Genomic DNA, 19,191 nt, shown 5'->3' on the forward strand with positions numbered 1-19,191 from the left:
TTTACAGGGTAACACTTTAGTATAGGGTCCAACTCACACTTATAACTAGTTGCTTATTAGCATGTCTATTATTAACATATTGGTTGTTTTTTAGTGCTTATAAAGTGTATATAATGCATGACATCCATAATCCTACCCAATTCACTTACAGTAACTTAACAACTACCTTATAAACTATTAATAATCAGCAAAAAAGGAGTTAATTGAGGTAAAAGTTATAGTTAATGGTTAGTTAATAGTGTGAATTGGACCCTAAAATAAAGTGTGACCTTAATTTATATTATCTGATGAGTTTATTAAAAAGCCAGTAGCTTGAATGTAACATTTCAATTATGGGTGGCTCGTAACTGCACAAACTACAATTTCAGTTTTCTTTAGGGTTTTTTGCCTTGTGCTTCTGAAAAATCCTGCTTATATTTCACCTTTGTTGCTTTTCCCCTCAGCCTTTCAGACAGAAGGAAAGCTGTACCTTATACTGGACTTTCTCAGAGGGGGAGATCTTTTCACACGCCTCTCCAAAGAGGTCAGTTTTTGTGAAACAGCTCAATTCAACTAAATAATTCTGCTGTTGCTAAACAGACAAACATGACATGCTTGTTCGGTTGTAAATGCTTATGTCTTGTTATAACTTATGTTGCTCTAATCCCCTATTATATCATTTTCTGGTCACACTTTGTTTTAAGGTCCAATTCTCACTATTAACAAACCATTATTCATGAATTTTGCCTCAATAAACTCCTAATTGGCTGCTCATTAATAGTTAGTAAGGTAGTTACGTTTAGGGTAGGATTAGGGACGTAGAACATGGTCATGCAGAATATGTGCTTTGTAAGTACTAATAAAAAGCTAATATGTTAGTAATAGGCATGCTAATAAGCAGCTAGTTAACAATGAAAATTGGACCTATACTAAAGTGTTATCCATTTTCTGATCCATAAAACTGATATTTTAAGAATGTTATTTCTGCTCTTTTCTCCTGAAAGTGAATAGGAAGAGATGCTGTCAAGCTCTAAAAATAATAAAGTTCACACATCCCAAATGCTATATGATTAATTTGACAATGTGAGAATAAGTCAAACTGACTTATTTTATGGTAGTTTTATTGTGCATTTGTCACTTTTAGGAGATTGACAGCATTCTCATTTAATTTTATTACATGTAAAAGATCCCAGTGAAGATTCTTCTAAATTTCTCCTTTTGTGCTCTAGGGGAAAAATTTAAAGTCATAGGTTTGGGAGAACACGAGAGTGAGTAAACGAGTAAACAGTCATTATACCAATGTATTTGTGTCCAGTCATTATACAGTTGAGCTAGGCAGCCATTGCTTAGTGATAGGCTTTAAGCGTTCAGGCGTTGAACAGAGGTACATGTATATCCACATGTGCAGACTGAACTGATAGATTCTCTGTTTATTACACCATATTCTCTGGTAGATGGTGTAATTGGTCCCTCTTAGCACTAACTATACTTTAATTATACTTAAAGGGGTGTTTGATTGTCTTGATCACATCACTTTCTAATCTCCCAAATTCGATGAAAACTCCCCTCAAGGATCTGTTCCCTTTGCACATGGGAACAAATGTTTTTATTGATCCATTGACAGCAAGGCTTGCTGAAATCTGTACTTTCTGAGCTGTGAATCGCACATTAAAGCAGCAGAGGCCATCGGTGGAAAATGATCAATGCCATTGTTGGGAAATTCAATGCTGTCTAGATGCTGGTAAGCATCAGGGGGAAATACTTTGTTTTACATTGATAAGCACAGTGTGTGTCTGACGGTAGTATAGAGTTTGTAATAGATCCCCTGTGTGCTGAAAATATAAGCAACTGAAACCAAGGACATTCTTTACTGTAGATGAAAATTCTGTTATTGTCAATACCTACATAAAGGGGTGCGTGTGTGTATTCTCTTCCTAAATAAGTAATGAGTTTCAACACTAGAGCACTTCTAGTCAATTTCAGCTTCTGGATCCTTCCTATTATCCACTACCCATACATCTGTTGTCACTTTCAGTTGAACCAAAGCAGGTGAAACTGATACACAAACATATATATATATATATATATATATATATATATATATATATATATATATATATATATATATATATGTATGAATGTATATGTTTTGTTACATACTTTTCATGATGGGGACAAATCACCTGGAAAAATTCACCCCTGTGATCAATGTATCACTTTATTTTAATATTGTAATATATATATGCAATCTTATGATGTAGATATTGTATATCCTCATCTGTAAGTCGCTTTGGATAAAAGTGTCTGCTAAATGAATAAATGTAAATGTATATTAAATAGATGTATATTAAAAATGGCAAAATATATAAAACATGCACATATACTAAAAGCATTGTTTCTTTCCATGTATGTTTTGTGACTTTTGAGATATATATAACTTCTGACATTATTTCAGAAAATAAGATTGCATAGTGCTTCTTAAGTTTCACACTTAACATAATTACAGCCTCTGATGTTCCAGAGTTCTCCAACCGATAAGTGAGTGGTTTAAATCTATAAAAAGTACATGCAGCAAATCACCCAGAATAACTGTGTTGCCGTGGTAATCGGCTGAGAGATGGCAACGTTTATTTAAAAGCATAATATTGGACTTTTAAGGTGTGACATCATCTTGTGGTGCTATACTGGTCTAGGCAATGTATTGTTTTTTATCCACTCCTTACAAAATCTGTTCCTGTGCTACAACGTGTACATTGAAAGTTTCAAAGCACAGAAGCATTTACTGTTGAAAAGAAGAAAGAATTCTATATTTGCATTATCTATGACAACAAGACCGCTGTTTTGCTTTAAAAAGCCTGCAGATGCCTCATGCAAAGTGCATGCACTTTATTTTGATGTGCCATTTGTGGAAATCATTGGTTTCAAGCACCATCATTACTATTGCTCATATTTACAGTTCAAACAAACCCATAAGCCGAAGTATTAAACTTTGGTGGATAACTTGTGCTGAAGACATGAATGATACCTCAAATCATGCAGCGTACTGAGGAGACGTGCCAGTGCTTTAGAAAGCAATCAATCACTTGTGATTTTCACATGATGGATGATAAAATGTATTTAAAAAATATATAAAAATTCCTCACCCTGTGCTATAGAAACCACTCAGAACTCCTTGATAGCTACCCAGAATACCCTAGCAAATTAGCACAAGCTCACATTTTCTTCAAGATATGAAAATGGTGTTATGTACCATTATAGATTCAGTTTAGATCATGTTTACACATATTCCTGTGTGACTCTCGCACTCAGGTTGTGATTCATTTTGTAGTTGCCTTTGATTGAAAAGCTCCAGCACAGAGAATGACTTTAACCCAGTATCTGGTGTTTACGCTGAAAACAGCCCCACACTTATCTGGAGCAGACGTTTCCTTCAGACATTGATAAATGTGACTCATTGGCCATGCTCATTCACTCGGCTAAATAACCTGATTTCTCCACCTGTCTGGGCTTTATTGTACACATCACTCTTCTTCAGTCATATTGTTCTGTCGTTATTCTGATTGAGTAGAGATAGTTGTCTTTAATCATTTGCTTGCAGACCTCTTTGTGTCACTGTGCATGATATAGGCCACTTTGCTTCAGGATAGCAAAATTATATATATATAATCAGCAATAAACTGCTGAAATCTCTTGTCCCCCCAGGTCTTTTTTAATCATTAATTAACTGCTGTAATTTTAGAAAGTGTAAATGTTCTGCAAGATATTTTCACTCAAAAAGTGCCTAAATCACATCTAAGATCAATCACTCACAGGAAATCAAGAACCTTATATATATATATATATATATATATATATATATATATATATATATATATATATATATTTAATGTAACATTTTTTAGAAATTATTGAAATAATATATACATATTCGGTTTATCCATTGTTTTTATTTTAATTGATGCCCCCCCGGTAGATTCATCCTCGCATCGTGGAAATAACATGGGAGGGGAATGGGTGGGAGGAGGCTCAGGAGGAGGACAGACTCCCTGAGGTGAGTCGGCAGACAGAGTCCAGGGAGGAGACAATGGAGGGAGGAGGCTTAGAGCAGGAGGAGCCCAGCAGGACCCAGGCCACAGCCATGATGTTGACCCACGATGGAGCCAACGGGGGGAGGAGCCGTGGGGGAGCAATGGTAGACGACTCCAGGAGGCCAACCAACAGCAGCGGAGCAGGTGGAGGAGAAGTCCGAGGTCTAGACGGAGAGCCAACGTGCTGGGGGACGCCGAGGATCCAGGGGACCAGGGTGGAGGCAGAGATCCGGGGCGGAGTCGGAGCGACTGATGTCCCAGATGGAGCTGGTGGGAGGAAGGAGCCCAATGGAGATGGTAGGACAGAGCGACGAGGCTCGGCCAGAGGAGAGGAGTCCAGAGGTGATGGCGGGTCAATTCCAGACCAAGGCGGAGCTGGAGGGATGAGGGAGACAGGTGGAGCTGATGGATCAATGGGTGACGTTGGAGGTGAGGGAGCTAGGAGCCGTGGAGCCGCTGGGTCCATGGGCCGAGGCAGAGTCTGAGCCTCAGAGGCTGGAGGTGGAGGTGAGGGAGACTCCGACCATGGTGACGCTGGAGGATGGCAGTCCTGTGGAGCTCGCACTACAATGATGGTGGGCCGAGGGCGAGCAGAGGGGATGCCAGACGCAGGATGCAGGTGGAAGGCTGTGAATTTTCGAAGAGAGGGCACTGGAGCATCGGAAGCCCTCTCAGGGCTGGACGAGGGAATAATGGACGAAAGAAGGCAGGCCAGGCCTTCTGTCACAATAACACTCTTGAAGGAATAAGGAGACAAGGAGCACGATTAACAATCTTTACATTTCTTGAAACGCAAGGGTAATCCAACATGGGGGTGAGGAATCAGGTATGGATGATGTAGACCATACAGAGGAGAGAAGTAATGACAGGAACTTTAATACTAGAGATAATTACTAAACACAGGTGCAAAGAATGAGACACAGAACACATGGGGAGGAAAAACACAACAAAATGAGTTCGGGGGGTGACACATGGGATAGTTATTTTCCTTGTTAAAGTTGTTGAGTACAGTTTTGTACATTTTGCTTCAAATCAAAGTTTGTATATGATTAACCTTGTAGCTGGCTGGTTTGATTCCTGGCTTAAAACTCTCACTTGTTTTTTTATTGTTTTTTTTAATACAGTTGGGAAAATTAATGGAAAACATATTTCCGAAACAAGGCTGATGAAAAAGTGGGTGGGCGATGTCATAATGTACTTTACATTTATTTATTTATTTAAAGCGAATTGCCTTTAGTTTACCTTACAGTCATAAATGATTTTGCTGTTTGCTAGTGCTACAGAGGCAAGTGGTTCTGGAGGTTTCTCATCTCACACTAGAGATCATTTTGTTCAAAAAAGCAACTCCTGCACTTTTATTTCTTGTGACTTATCACTAATGTGAATAAAAAAAGAAACTGGAGCACTTTTACCGAGAGATTCGTGCACTTGATTTAATCATGATTCTCTCCGCAGAACTGTGCCTGGGAAGTGAGATGTAAATTAATTACCGCTGGTGCTCAAATCTCTCATCTGGCTGCAACAGCTGCTGCTCTCCTGGCTGGAACTTGTTACGCCAATCTACTCTCCTCAATATGCCACTGTCTGTCCCCCGATGCTCTCTACACAGTCTAAATAAATCTCCCAGTGATTAAAATTAGCCGTGAAAAGGGCAGTTTTTGGTCTTCTAAATAGAAGAACACAATGTGTTACTGCAGATTTATTGAAGATCTGTCACTGACCAGGTTCTGCATTAAAGGTGTTAGCTGGGTAATATACAACTGCCTTCTATTGTAAATCCATTACCATGAATATGTTTGCCCTTTGATTGTATGAACTGCAGGAACAGAGTCTTGCTGAGATTGACATTAATTTACAACTCAGAACAATTGAAAAATTGAATGGTTGACACAATGACTCATTTATCCACAGGTAAAACCCAAGAGGGCTGGTTTTCTATTAACCTTTAATGTAAGTTTTAGTTAAAAGTATTATTTAAATGAAAAACTAAACATTTTACATTACAAGCAGTGTTGTGGAGGTTTGGATCCCTCCTTCAGCACCTTTTAAAGTCATTTTACTCCAGCCTAATTTCTAAGAAAAGCAATAATACACCTCCCCTCAATAAGCTGCATGATTTGAGGTATGATTTATGTCCACAGCACAAACTGTGTGGGACGAGTTACATGATTAAATGTTCTGGTTAGGGCCTTGTTCAAATCCCTAATCCTAAAGGGATTGGATTTCTGTAAAAGTACGGGCTAAATGAAAAATTAGTTGTTTGTGATTTTTTTTTTCTTTCTTTCTTTCTTTCTAGGTAATGTTTACAGAGGAAGATGTGAAGTTCTATTTGGCTGAGCTGGCCTTGGCTTTGGACCATCTTCATAGTCTGGGCATCATCTACCGTGATCTTAAACCAGAGAAGTAAGACCAAACCCCATTTATTATTATCAGTAAATAGCAATCATGTGTTCTAATTTACACCGTAGCCTACTTAAGTGGCCCAGATAGTGACCTTGTGTTGAAAACCTTGGCACGACCTCGATTGGACATAATGTTCAGCAGAGCTTAAGTCCTGCATTTTCAAGCAGCAGTATAATCCACATCTGGATTAGAGTCAAAAGAACTCTGTGAAACTCTCATGTAATTACAGTCATAATTCAGAGGTTCAAACTGGGTGATGCAACCACCCAGAGAGCGTCCTGTTTCTTTGGTGCAGTTGCAGCAGCATCTGTGTTGTGTCCAGCTGGATTCAGATTGCTTGTCAAAGCTTTTTACCTTACATTAGAGTGAATTGTGTACAGGGCTCAGCAATAAGGATGACCTGATGGTCCAGGATCGGTGAGTTTTATCCCTGCTGAGGCTCACTGGTCCAAATACAAGCGTTTTATTTAAACATTTTATTTTGTGGTATGTATTGAATATTGTTACGATTTCAGCTGATTTAAGCATTTCACATATTTAACATTCGGTAGCTGGCTAATCTAGATGTGTTTTGCCAGAATGACTAGTGATAATATCATTAATCAGTTTATGTTTAATGTTTGTCATTGCCTTCTTGATGTAACATAATGGGCAGTTTCCAGCCATTGTTTCAAATTATATGTAGCAAATTGTTTTTTGTTTGTGTTAAAGTTACATGAAAGTTGCAAAATATTGTAAAAAAAATAAAAAATCCCCATAAAATATCTTAGGATAACTTCATACTTGGCTTACAACCCATAAGGTAAGATGTTTAAATGAATTTATTGGGTTGTTTTAAATATTATAACATTATAGCAGCATTCTTTTTCATTTTTCATTATTTTTCTTTTTCTTTTTTTGATTTTCCTATTATAATTATTGTATTGTATAATCAACACACATGTAGGCCTGTGAGATTTTTGTGGTCCAAAAAACGAAAAATACTTTGGTATATCAACAGACTGAGAATGCTTAAGAAGCCTCTTAGAGAAAAGTATACATTTATCATTAAAGGGATAGTTCACCCAAAAATGAAAATGTGATGTTTATCTGTTTACTCCCAGGGAATCCAAAAGTTTCTTCAGTAGAGCACAAACTGAGATGTTTAGCTCAAACTGTTGCAGTCTAGCACTCTTGTAATATAACTGGATGGGAATCACGGCTAAAACATACAATAAAAACGAAACCAGATTAAACCCAAACTCTCCTGACAGTGCAGGAGGCACGTGTCTCTATCTACTCTATCTACAATCTCAATTTGGAGTGTCAATGGTCCATTTGAGAGATAGGTGGCAGTAATGCACTTTTAAGTCTGCGATCAGCCATAAAGCAAGAAGAAGAAGAAGTCTCCTCACACACCTGCTTGAGAACACACTCAGGAGACTTCTAACAGTTCTGACATTGCAGTGCATCAGAAGTAAAAAACTATATAAATACTGTTCAGTTTTTTGCACAGACCAATCATTTTGTGTTTTTACACATCAGTGTATCATGATGAGCCGCGGGGTTTAATTTGGTTTTGTTTATGTTGATTTTTTTTTTTTGTATTGTATGTTTTAGCCATGATTCCCATTCACTTACATTATAAGAGTGATAGACTGCAACAGTTTCAATTAAAAATCTTGTTTTGTGTTCTACTGAAGAAACAAAGTCACCTACATCTAGGATGATAAACATCAATTTTTTTTTATTTTTGGGTGAACTATCCCTTTAAGCTTTTCCATTGTTGAATGTATTGTAGTAAATGAGGCAACCACATGAGTATGCTATTACAATCAATCTCATTCAAAAGAATAAATCCTGACCTAGACCAGCAGAAAAACATCCTTATTGTTGAGCTGTGATGAACGACTACTAGCCCCTTTTCCTTCCTGTGCTCCCACTTACAGTAATGTGACTCTTTCATGCCTTGTCTCTCTCATATCTATTCAAACAATGGGGCCAAACCAAGCTCACCTGCTCTCTGAATTGGCTCTGGTGGGAGATTCGTTGCTGGAATTAATGAAAGGGACACTCTGTAGAGTAGAAGAGCTATTGCTTCTGAGAAGGTGAAAGTGGAGGTGGCCTGAGAGCAGCTCTCGCTGGAGGGCTCTGTAGCAGATCTCTTAAGGGCATGCTGTTCTGAGACCTGTCATAGGTGATTAATGGCATATTGGCAGAGATAGTCCAAAGGACACTGCACCAGTGAACTAAACTCTACTTTTAAAGAGGTTTTTAATATAGAGAGGTTTGCACTTTTGCAAAGAATGAACTTATGTCCTCTCATTTTAATTCTGTAGCTGCTCTCTATACAGTAATATTGAAATGAAATGTAATCCACTGTTGCTTCACCTTCGCAGTATTCTCCTTGATGAAGAGGGCCACATAAAGATCACAGGTGAGCAGAATGTTTTTAATTTGTTTCTCCACACGGCCAAGCTCTTTACGTTTCATCGACCGAAGGCGCCACATGTTGATGGTTTAATATCTTCTCTCCTCTCTCAGATTTTGGCCTGAGCAAAGAGGCAATCGACCATGACAAACGAGCGTACTCCTTCTGCGGGACCATCGAGTACATGGCCCCAGAGGTGGTCAACAGACGAGGTCACACTCAAAGTGCTGATTGGTGGTCCTTCGGCGTCTTAATGGTGAGTGTCCTTGCACATTGTGAAGGATCCTAGTGGGCACTGTGAGCCCGCTAGCCCGGGGCTGAAGGATAATGTGGCCCGCAGCTGTGTGGGGGTCCGATAACACATTTTGGGGCAAAATTATTAAGACCATTACATTAGTTAGACTATGTTTTAATGTTATTTTAATGCACTGACTATCCTCGCTATGCTGCGTTCCATTCAACTTGGAAAGTCAGAATGTATTTAACTTTGTGAACTGCATTTTTATCTGGGATAGAAAAGCTATATATATATATTGGTGTATGGAGTGTAGATTGATGTGGGATTTTTTTTTTTTTTTGAAAGTTAAAGCAGTTTAACATACTGTAAGGCAGCAACATAAAACATAAAAAAAGAACATTTATACTGTCATATATACACAAACACATAAAGAGTAAATTATCACAATACACATTCATAGCACTTATCTATTTTGACATACAGTATCATGTTTTTTTTTGTTTTGTTTTTTTTTTAGCTGTCAAACACTGCATTTTCAGATTCAATTCCACATTTAAACTCAGTTCTCGAAACGTTGCAATGTGTTGCTAATAACATGAAAAGCAAGTAAAATAAATAACATTTGAAAAGTTGAAAAATTGTTTCTCGGGCTAATTGAATCTAATTAATCTACCTGGGACATTTTGACATTTTGAGAGCCCTGAATCTGGTCACATTTGTTAAATATGAATATTCATCATCTGCCATTGAGTGAAATCAGCTGCTAACCTTTAGCTAAACAATCAAAACACTGATCTTTTCATAAAAACTTAGCAATAGGTCAATATAAGGCATGAAGTTGTCAAGATATTATAACAATGAACATGTTTTTTTTTCTTAAAACACTTTATAATGTGTGTTGTTTAAAACTTTTATCTGATTTGTTGTTTGGTGGAACTAGCTCACTTCTGAATATCCACAGCAGAACCCAGCCTTAAACGAATTCACTCACAGGGAAAAGTGTTACATAAGAGTGAGCACGCTGAGACAGATTTGGTTTCAGGATGCTCTGTTACTGTGCGGCAGTGCTGAATACACACTTCTCTTATTGTATCATCCATAAATAAACTTGCTAGAGCAAAGCCTGATGCTTCTATTACTGTTCCTAGTTTGAAATGCTGACTGGATCCCTGCCATTTCAAGGCAAAGACCGCAAAGAGACAATGGCACTTATTCTCAAGTAAGAATTATTGTTGTATTTGTACATTTTCTGACAGCCTAGTGTTTCTGTATGTGTGTGTTTGTGTGTGTTTTAAAGATTTGTAATTCTAAACTTGTCCTCACAAATGGATCTGTCAAGATGATTTGTGATGTTTGTGGCTTTGCATCACAGTCCTAAATAAATAACAGATTTAATGGTTCCTTTTTTCTTTTCTTTTTTTCAGGGCAAAACTCGGCATGCCACAGTTCCTCAGCCCGGAGGTCCAGAGTTTACTGCGGGCTCTTTTCAAAAGAAACCCTTCCAATAGATTAGGTAGGCTACTCTACATGAACCAAACACTGCCTTAAACCAACAAATATTCTATTCCACCAGCCTTCCTCCTGTTTTTTTTTGGTTCATCTGTTAATGTAATTTGGGTTTTCACAATACTGATGCATACATGAAACAGTTTGTTGTTGGAAATCTAGTCAATTGTCAGGATTCATTCGTGTTTTTTCTTTTGTTTTACCTTGGTTTGTGCATACTCTTGTTGTTTGATTTCCACCTGTGTCTGGTTAATGATCTTGTTCAGCCTGTGTGTGTGTGTATATATACCCTCCGTCAGGTTCAGATCCACATTTTTCTTTTCTTTTGTGTGATGTTTTTCTTCAGTTTTCCTTAGTAGTCTTTGAAGGAAGGAACTGCTGTTCAATAGGATCACATTGGTTGGCTACTGGTTTGGTGTTTGCATTAATAATCAAACTAAAACAAATGGGAGGATGATGATCTCTGACTGACATTGAAATAGACACGTTTCTTTTGTATTTTTTGTAAAAAAAAATCAATGATTCTAGGTCTGAATTCAATGCCACTTGGGTGTTTTGGTTCCTTATGAAAGGTACCTTATTGTGTAGTGTTTTATGGAAGAGTATCCTTGAAAGTCTAACCTAACCCCTTATTTTATATTTAGTTTAGTCTGCATTTGACTGTATAAATCTATTTAGAAGAAGAAAAAAACATGTTACAATTTGATACCACATGAGAAGAGCTGATTTAAAATGAGGCCATCAAAGACCAGCAAATCACTGGTATACATAATTTGGTATATATAGTATATATACTGGCGTATATCCTTTTTTCAGTGTAAACAATATGAAAAGCTTAGCCCAATAAATGTATCAGATGGTCACAGTGATAGCTCTTTTAGTTAAACATAGTATAAATCAATTGTGCATTGTTCTTGCAACAGCAGCAGTGGGCATGAATATGATTTTAGTCAGAGATGACTTCCTGTGTGAATGACTGCAGACAGACTTCCAGACGTTGCTACTGAATGTTTGTCAGAGCCCAGATTGAATTTAGCTGGGTGAATCATTTTATCCATAATTTATAAGGCAGAGATAAATGACCTTGTGTTGAATGTGGCTTAATATTCTTCCATCTCAGATTAGTTGTATACATCCCAGCCAGGTCCTGACTCACTTGTGTAGGACGACTAACATGGTTTGAATGGTAAAATGAAAATTGACTAGTTAATAAGCTGGAAAAGTGTTGTGCCGTAGAGCGCAACAGTAGGTTTACCGAAATAAAAATCCATTCATTTTGTTCAGAAAGGAAAGGATGTTTAGTGATAGCACATAAACAGTAGACAGATCTACTATGAGTTACCATGAGGTTGTTAAAGTGGTAATTAACACTTAACAGAACAGCTTAACAGAACTTTTCACACTTACATGAGAAAATAACTAATTTGTTTGGAAATCAATTGCCTTTTTTAAATTACCTTTTATATTTAATTTTAAGAATGAAATAGTTTTCCTGTTGAGAGTGCGTTAACAGTCTGTAGTTCAGGGGTTTCCAAACTCTGTCCTGGAGGGCCGGTGTGGTTTAGCTCCAACTTGTCTCACACTAACATGTACTCCACCCAATACGCCCGCAGAGGTCAAAATCCATGAAACACAACCCATCAAAGCGTATACTACAATTGCACACCTATCGACAACAGGACACTTTCAAAGTAATGCTTTGTATTATTTTATTTGCATCATAATTCATGTTTCGTATAGCTCATTTGGTAAAACATTGCGTTATACGACAATGTGCAATCATGTGTTATAAATCACGATTATGCATGATTTCGGTGAGGGTAGGTTTAGGGGCGGAGCTAGATGTGGTTGTAATAATAAAACCTTCGTAATCATCGTCAAGAAGGAGGCAGGAACTGGCGGACAATCAAATAAAGACTTTAATAATTCAAAATAAACACAAAACAGCGCATCAGCCCCTCACGGACGACTAATGCGCACAAATAAAAACCAAAACATAAACTAAATCCCAGGCCTGGTCCTCTCTCGTCCTTCACTGTCGTCGCTCCAGTTTTATATAACTTCCATCTCCTCTGTGGGACTCGAGACCGGTGGTGGGTCGCAGGCGTCGCTCATTTACCAATCACTCCACCAGCCTCACTCGTTCCCACATCCCTCGTCCCCGCCCCACTCGTCACAGTGGTCATTAGTACAAATTCATATGAATTAGCCGCCTAGTAAACATGTACAAATTCCTGTGAGATCGGGTTGGACCATGTAAAAACACCACAAATTACATTTACTGTACATAAACACGCATTTTCAATGGTAATGACAGTTATACGTCATTTTAATGATGACAGATACAACAAGACACTCTCATTATATATTATATAATATATATAAACTATAAAACATAAATATGGGTCGTAATAAGGTGCTTGCACAAATGACCTATAGGATAATTTTTTGTTGGAGGACAGTCTGCTCACATACCTGCCTGGAAGTTTTTAGTATGCTTAGACCTTGATTAGCTGGTTCATGTGTGATTAATTGGGGTTGGAGCTAAATTTTTTCGAACAGTGGCCCTCCAGGAACAGGATTGTGCACCCCTGTTGTAGTTGGATCACTGAGCTCCAGTATACAGTATGTTATAATGAGCTCCAGTAATAATGAGTTACAGATTTAAACAAAAAGAACAAAATGAACCATTTCAGCATGAATGGGATCTTCTGGATGTTAGGGATCAATATATAACAGTTATTACACATAGAGAACCTTTATAGAACCACCTTTTTAAAGAGTTTATAACCCTGAAGAGAGATCCACCAATCAGAGAAGTCACTGTTACCATGGGAACAGAAATCATGGCCGTGACCACCATCAGTGCTGGAAGATGCCTTTTGCAGCCAGATGATTTGGCACCTGCTAACAGGGGCTACCTGGGTTATGCTAACCAGACAAACCTGGCCACTTGGTTGAACACTTTTATACAGCACTTTTAGATTCCTATTTGTTGAGACTTTAAAAGCTTAGGTACAGCAAGCAGGATGGGACACAGAGCTGTAGAGGATTTCAGCAGAGTGCTTTCAACACTTGTCTGACTCACAAACAGACCAATATTTCATGGGAAACATATCCTTTAAATTTAAAGTGTAAAAGTGTTTTTTTTTTTTGTGTGTGTGTGAAAGATGGATTTTTATGATGCATTTTATCCCATCCAGAATAAAAATAAATAAATATGTCCATGCAACCTGTTATCTGACTTACTGTTTGTACTCTGGTTGTTTTGCAGGCGCAGGACCAGATGGAGTGGAAGAAATCAAGCGGCATATATTTTTCGCAACAGTAGACTGGAATGTGAGTTCCATGTAAAGTTATGTAAAGTTAATCACTCTTGAATATGTAGCCTGGTAACTCATGTGTAGGACAAGATCGTTTACTATTTTATTCAAAGATTTCGTTTTAATGGCGGCCACCCTGTTGTGATTGCATCACCAGGCTTATCTTCACGTAAGAGTTAAGACATAAAATTAAGGAAGAGCTCCCAAAACACGAGGTCATATTTAAATATTCAGACATAAAACTGTCTATGCTATGATTGTGTTTATGCTATGCTATTATGCTATGCTTATTTATGTTTGACTAATCCAACACTTAGTTCACATAGCTTTTAAATGTTATGACATTTTACATTCAGTAATTTGAAATAAAAAAATACTGCTCAAATGTCTTAAATGATGTATTTTTGGTCAACAGAAATTGTACAGACGAGAAATCAAGCCTCCTTTCAAACCAGCCGTGGGCCGACCAGAGGACACTTTCCATTTTGATCCTGAGTTCACGTCCCGCACGCCGACAGGTGACACAAATTGCAATTGATTTTCAGATTACACGTAACACTCATATGCCATTTTATTTAAATTATGGCTGGAAGAAGTGTTTGCTTTCAAGCATCATAAGCCGGGTTTCCATCCAAAGTTGCGAATTTAACTTACGTGCAAAATTGTAATAACGCATAAAGCATTTGCAAATAAGCACCAGTTACATCCAACGAGTCAAAGAGAACAAAAACATCACTGCCTGATAAACTGGCACTAAATACCACAAAGAAAAGTAGGAGAAGCCACTAAATATAATCATTTTCATGTAAATAAAGTAAATTACTTGCGCCTCGCGAGCACATTAAACGCAATCAATGCGATCATTGCTTTCAGAGGTGGATGCTGCTGTTTGGAAATGTTGCAGTCTTATAAGACAGTTCTGGAAGGCAATTATACAGAAATACTTTAATGACAGACTCTGCTCGGGCATCGAAGAAAGACTGTAACATTTGAGATGCTGTGCAACAAGATCAGCCCACTGATTAGTCAGGTTATGTCATCCCATAGCACAAAGTCACATCACGTTTGTGATGCCCATAGAGGAATTTATTTGGCAAATGTGTTTCCATCTCCCATTATCCGCATTTAACACAAGTAAAAAAAAAACTCACATTACCCCCACCCCCCCCCCCCAAAAAAAAAACTTCCATTTATTTTATTTTTTTTGCGAAATGTATTGTTTACATTGCTCGTTTCTGATGCCATAGGTCAAAATGCTCATAAAAACAGGATGATGGAAACTGCTCTATAGACAATGTGATAGACAGCGAGCTGGAAACTATTCTTACATAACAGTCTGTGCCCAGCAAGCACAGGGAAAGTGCAAAAACAAATTAGAGTGAACTGCAGCAGCAGAAGCTGTTTACCGAGAGCCCTCGGGTCCTGCCGCAAAGTGCACCCAGTCAATTCATACAGCTCAGATGGGATCAATCATGTGTTTCCATTCATAGAGAGACTGTGTCCTTGTTGCTTTTCTAAATTAGTTTTTATCTGTGTGTGTCTGCAGACTCACCCGGAGTTCCAGCCAGCGCTAACTCACACCAGCTCTTCCGCGGCTTCAGCTTCGTGGCCTCTAACCTGGGTCAAGAACAGCCACTGGCCGAGACCAAGCAGAGCTCTGTTAACCCCATTGTACAGGTGAGCAGGACCGTGATGATGATCATCACTGGATATGATGCCAACCACTGCAACATGCATACAACTTCCCAAAATGCCTTAGTCGTTGTATAGCATTTTGTTAAAAGTCACTCAACATACCTTAGCATGTGCACAGCAACTAAAAATAATGTAGCAAAAGTATAGAAACTAAAATCTACAAAGAAAATACTGAAATTACATTAATTGTTGTAGCAACATGCTAAAATCAAGTCAAAATACATGCCTAGCAATGTGTTAAATACTACTTCGAATTCGTTAGTAAACCTTTAACAACTAATAGCCATTAAGAATACTTTAGCAGCCACATAGGGCCAGGCGAAAACAGTTAAACTATATTAGCACATGCACTAGCATGCTAAAATCTGCTAATTGCTTAGCAAACGTGCTAAAAGCCACTCAAAATGCCTTTTATACCAACTAAAAGCCATTCATAATATTTCAGCAACCACGACATGCAAATCACTTAAAATACCTTAGCACATGTAGCAACATGCTATAAACAACTCGAAATAGGGCATAGCAAGATGCTAAAAAAAGAAGAAAAAACACCTTAGCAACTGCATAAAAGTACCCTAGCAACCACCCATATCACTTAGGCATCAATGCAGCAAATTGCACTGGCAAAATCATCTCCCATTTCTTCACTTCAGAAAATGTACAAATGTATTTTCTTTTGTAATGTAAGCATACCCGCAGCAGTCATGATGATACAATAGAGTGATGAAAAACAATCAATCTTTCACTTATGCATGCTATGCTACACTGAAGACTAGTTGCTGACATATAAGAAATATTGCAGTCAGCCAAGCCAAAGCTGTTTTCTGTATCCGTTTAACCTTGGTCTGGCTGTACACACGCAGTCAGTTCAGACCTATTCCTCAGGGAAGCACTGTTGTGTTGCACAGCACAAAACAAAAAGAAAGAGAAGGAAAAAATAGCCCTGTGTTACATAAGCTGAACTAATTCTGCCAGATGGTTCATACCTGAAGAACTGCTTTACTGAAGCGTCTGAGCTGAGACTGCAGCTGCGGTGACCGGAGTGAGATGTATTGATTGACAGGAGCACACTGGCTCACAAGCCCATTGTCTAGATCATTCTGATCTGATGTGGCATCTGCCGAGCATACCATATTAACTTACTCTGATAGCACTCATGAACATGCACCAGTGCAGCTATTTGTAGAGAATTTCTATGCCCTGAATTGCTTTTTTTTTCGGGAGGCGTTTCGTTTACCTGAAGATGCTGTATGCTGTGTTTTTTATATATATTGTCCATAGTGTAGTATAGGTCTTATGATGATAAGTGAGTGTACTGAAAGGCTATTTAGAATTTTTTTTTAATTTGGGAAACAGTAAAAGTCAAAATGTTAAAATACTACTACTACTAATTCACAATATGCACAAAATTATTCTTAATCTTATGCCTAATGTGCTGAAAATGGATCTGGTTCAGGTTTGCATAACTGGGTATTACTGTTATGCATTTAACCTTTCTATAGTTACATAGGTATCAAATATTAAATGATTATTTTCAATCATTTTAGGCAATTACTTTGCTATTATTCACCTAAGGGGAAAAAAAAGGCCTGTGACCTCAATGGTGAGTTGTTCTGTTTAAATAAAATGCGATACCGGAGTTGTTAGACATAACCTTGTTGTTTTTCAGTTCTCTTTGTTTGTCAGCTGTGCATGAGTATCAACACATAATGTGTGTTCACAGTGTGAAGGTGACTATTCACTGTTAAATATAAACAAGAAGGAATCGACCAAACACAGTTCAGTGAGCAAATATTACAATGATGCAATGCTCAACATTCCAACAAGGTCAATGGGAATTATTCATGTTTTTAATGTATCTAAAATTATATATATATATATATATATAGATCATATGTTAATAATAACATGAGGTATCTTTCGTTGAAGAATGATTATTTTTGGGCTAGCAATTATTACCATTATTGTGCCCTTGAGCTAGACACTTAACATCAGTTTACCATGGTTTGTGGTTCCTAATTATGAATCAGTATATTAATGTGTGGTGTTTTATTGCAGCAACTTCATGGTAACAACATTCATTTCAATGACGGCTATGAGTTGAAGGAGGATATCGGCATTGGAGCGTATTCGGTCTGCAAACGCTGTGTCCACAGAATCACCAGTGTGGAGTATGCTGTCAAAGTAAGTATGAGATCTAATCTTGAAAAGTACAACGCTCTTCGTGTGACAAAACACACAGTGCAGCCTGTTATTTAGTGAACAGCAGAGGCAGTGGCTGTTTCATAAGAGCTTTTGATGAATTGCCATGGAGGACAGCATCAGTCATTGTCAGTCGAGGCTTTATCAGACGCCGCTGTGACCAGCCTACTTCATTTCAGATTATTGACAAAGCCAAGAGAGACCCGTCTGAAGAGATCGAGATTCTCCTGAGATACGGCCAGCACCCAAACATCATTACTCTGAAAGATGTGAGTCACACTTAAAAAACATTTTTTTTATATAATAATGATAATAATAATAATGATATATATATATATATATATATATATAATTTAATATACATTATATATATTTAGACCCCCTACTAGAGTAAAGTAGACAAATATTTTATATTGATCTGTTTTCTAGTACAAATATCTAAACATTCTTGAGTCAAGAATATACTTAAGAAGCAAAATGACTTAAGATATTAAGCCTTGTTTTCTGAAAAATATCAATTTGTTAGTTTAAAACAAGAAACAATATCTGCCAATGGGGTAAAAAAAAATGCATTACCCTATTGGCAGATTGTTTTTCTTGTTTTTAAGGAAAATCTAACAAACTTTGACCCTTTTTTTTTCAGAAAACAGGACTTTGTACCTTAAAGGCATACTACGCCCCAAAATGACAGTTTTGTCATTAATCACTTACCCCCATGTCGTTCCAAACTCGTAAAAGCTTTGTTCGTCTTCAGAGCACAATTTAAAGGGATAGTTCACCCAAAAATTTTCATTACTGTAGATATTTATCTGCTTACCCACGGGCATGATGTAGGTGACTTTGTTTCTTCAGTAGAACACAAATAATGATTTTTAGCTTTAGTCGTTGCAGTCTCTCAGTTGTACAATGCATTGTAAATGGTAACAGAATCTATGAGAGTAAAAAAAACATGCACAGACAAATCCATGTTAAACCCTGCAGCTCGTGATGATACACTGATGTGTAAAGACACAAAGCAATCATTCTGTGCAAGAAACTGAACAGAATTTATATAGGTTTTTTAATAGTTTCCACGCAGTGTCCGAACTGTTAGCACTCTTGTGAACATCAGTGTCAATGGTCCATTTGAGAGATAGGTGGCGGTAATGCACTTATAAGTCTGCACTTATAAATCTGCCATAAAGCAAGAAGAAGAAGAAGCATCACGGATATTACGTGAATCAGAGGTAAAAAAAAAAAAAAAACTATATAGATTCTGTTCAGTTTCTTGCACAGACTGACCATTATGTCTTTACACATCACTGTATCATCACAAGCTGCAGGGTTTAACATGGATTTGTCCGTGCA

General features: G+C 37.6%; 1 protein-coding gene across 1 annotated transcript in view; it reads left to right on the forward strand.

Annotated features, from left to right (window-relative positions):
• Positions 1–19,191, forward strand: part of LOC113113004 (ribosomal protein S6 kinase alpha-2) — a 42,081-nt gene that overhangs the window by 15,725 nt on the left and 7,165 nt on the right. Inside the window, exons 5-15 of the mRNA XM_026279087.1 lie at positions 444–523; positions 6,364–6,470; positions 8,849–8,886; positions 8,994–9,136; positions 10,267–10,337; positions 10,543–10,631; positions 13,899–13,963; positions 14,363–14,465; positions 15,494–15,624; positions 17,701–17,826; positions 18,024–18,113. Of these exons, the coding sequence (XP_026134872.1) occupies positions 444–523; positions 6,364–6,470; positions 8,849–8,886; positions 8,994–9,136; positions 10,267–10,337; positions 10,543–10,631; positions 13,899–13,963; positions 14,363–14,465; positions 15,494–15,624; positions 17,701–17,826; positions 18,024–18,113 (1,043 nt within the window). The remainder of the gene's footprint in view (positions 1–443; positions 524–6,363; positions 6,471–8,848; positions 8,887–8,993; positions 9,137–10,266; positions 10,338–10,542; positions 10,632–13,898; positions 13,964–14,362; positions 14,466–15,493; positions 15,625–17,700; positions 17,827–18,023; positions 18,114–19,191) is intronic.

The sequence above is a fragment of the Carassius auratus genome, chromosome 13, assembly GCF_003368295.1.
Source record: "Carassius auratus strain Wakin chromosome 13, ASM336829v1, whole genome shotgun sequence".
Taxonomy (NCBI): domain Eukaryota; kingdom Metazoa; phylum Chordata; class Actinopteri; order Cypriniformes; family Cyprinidae; genus Carassius; species Carassius auratus.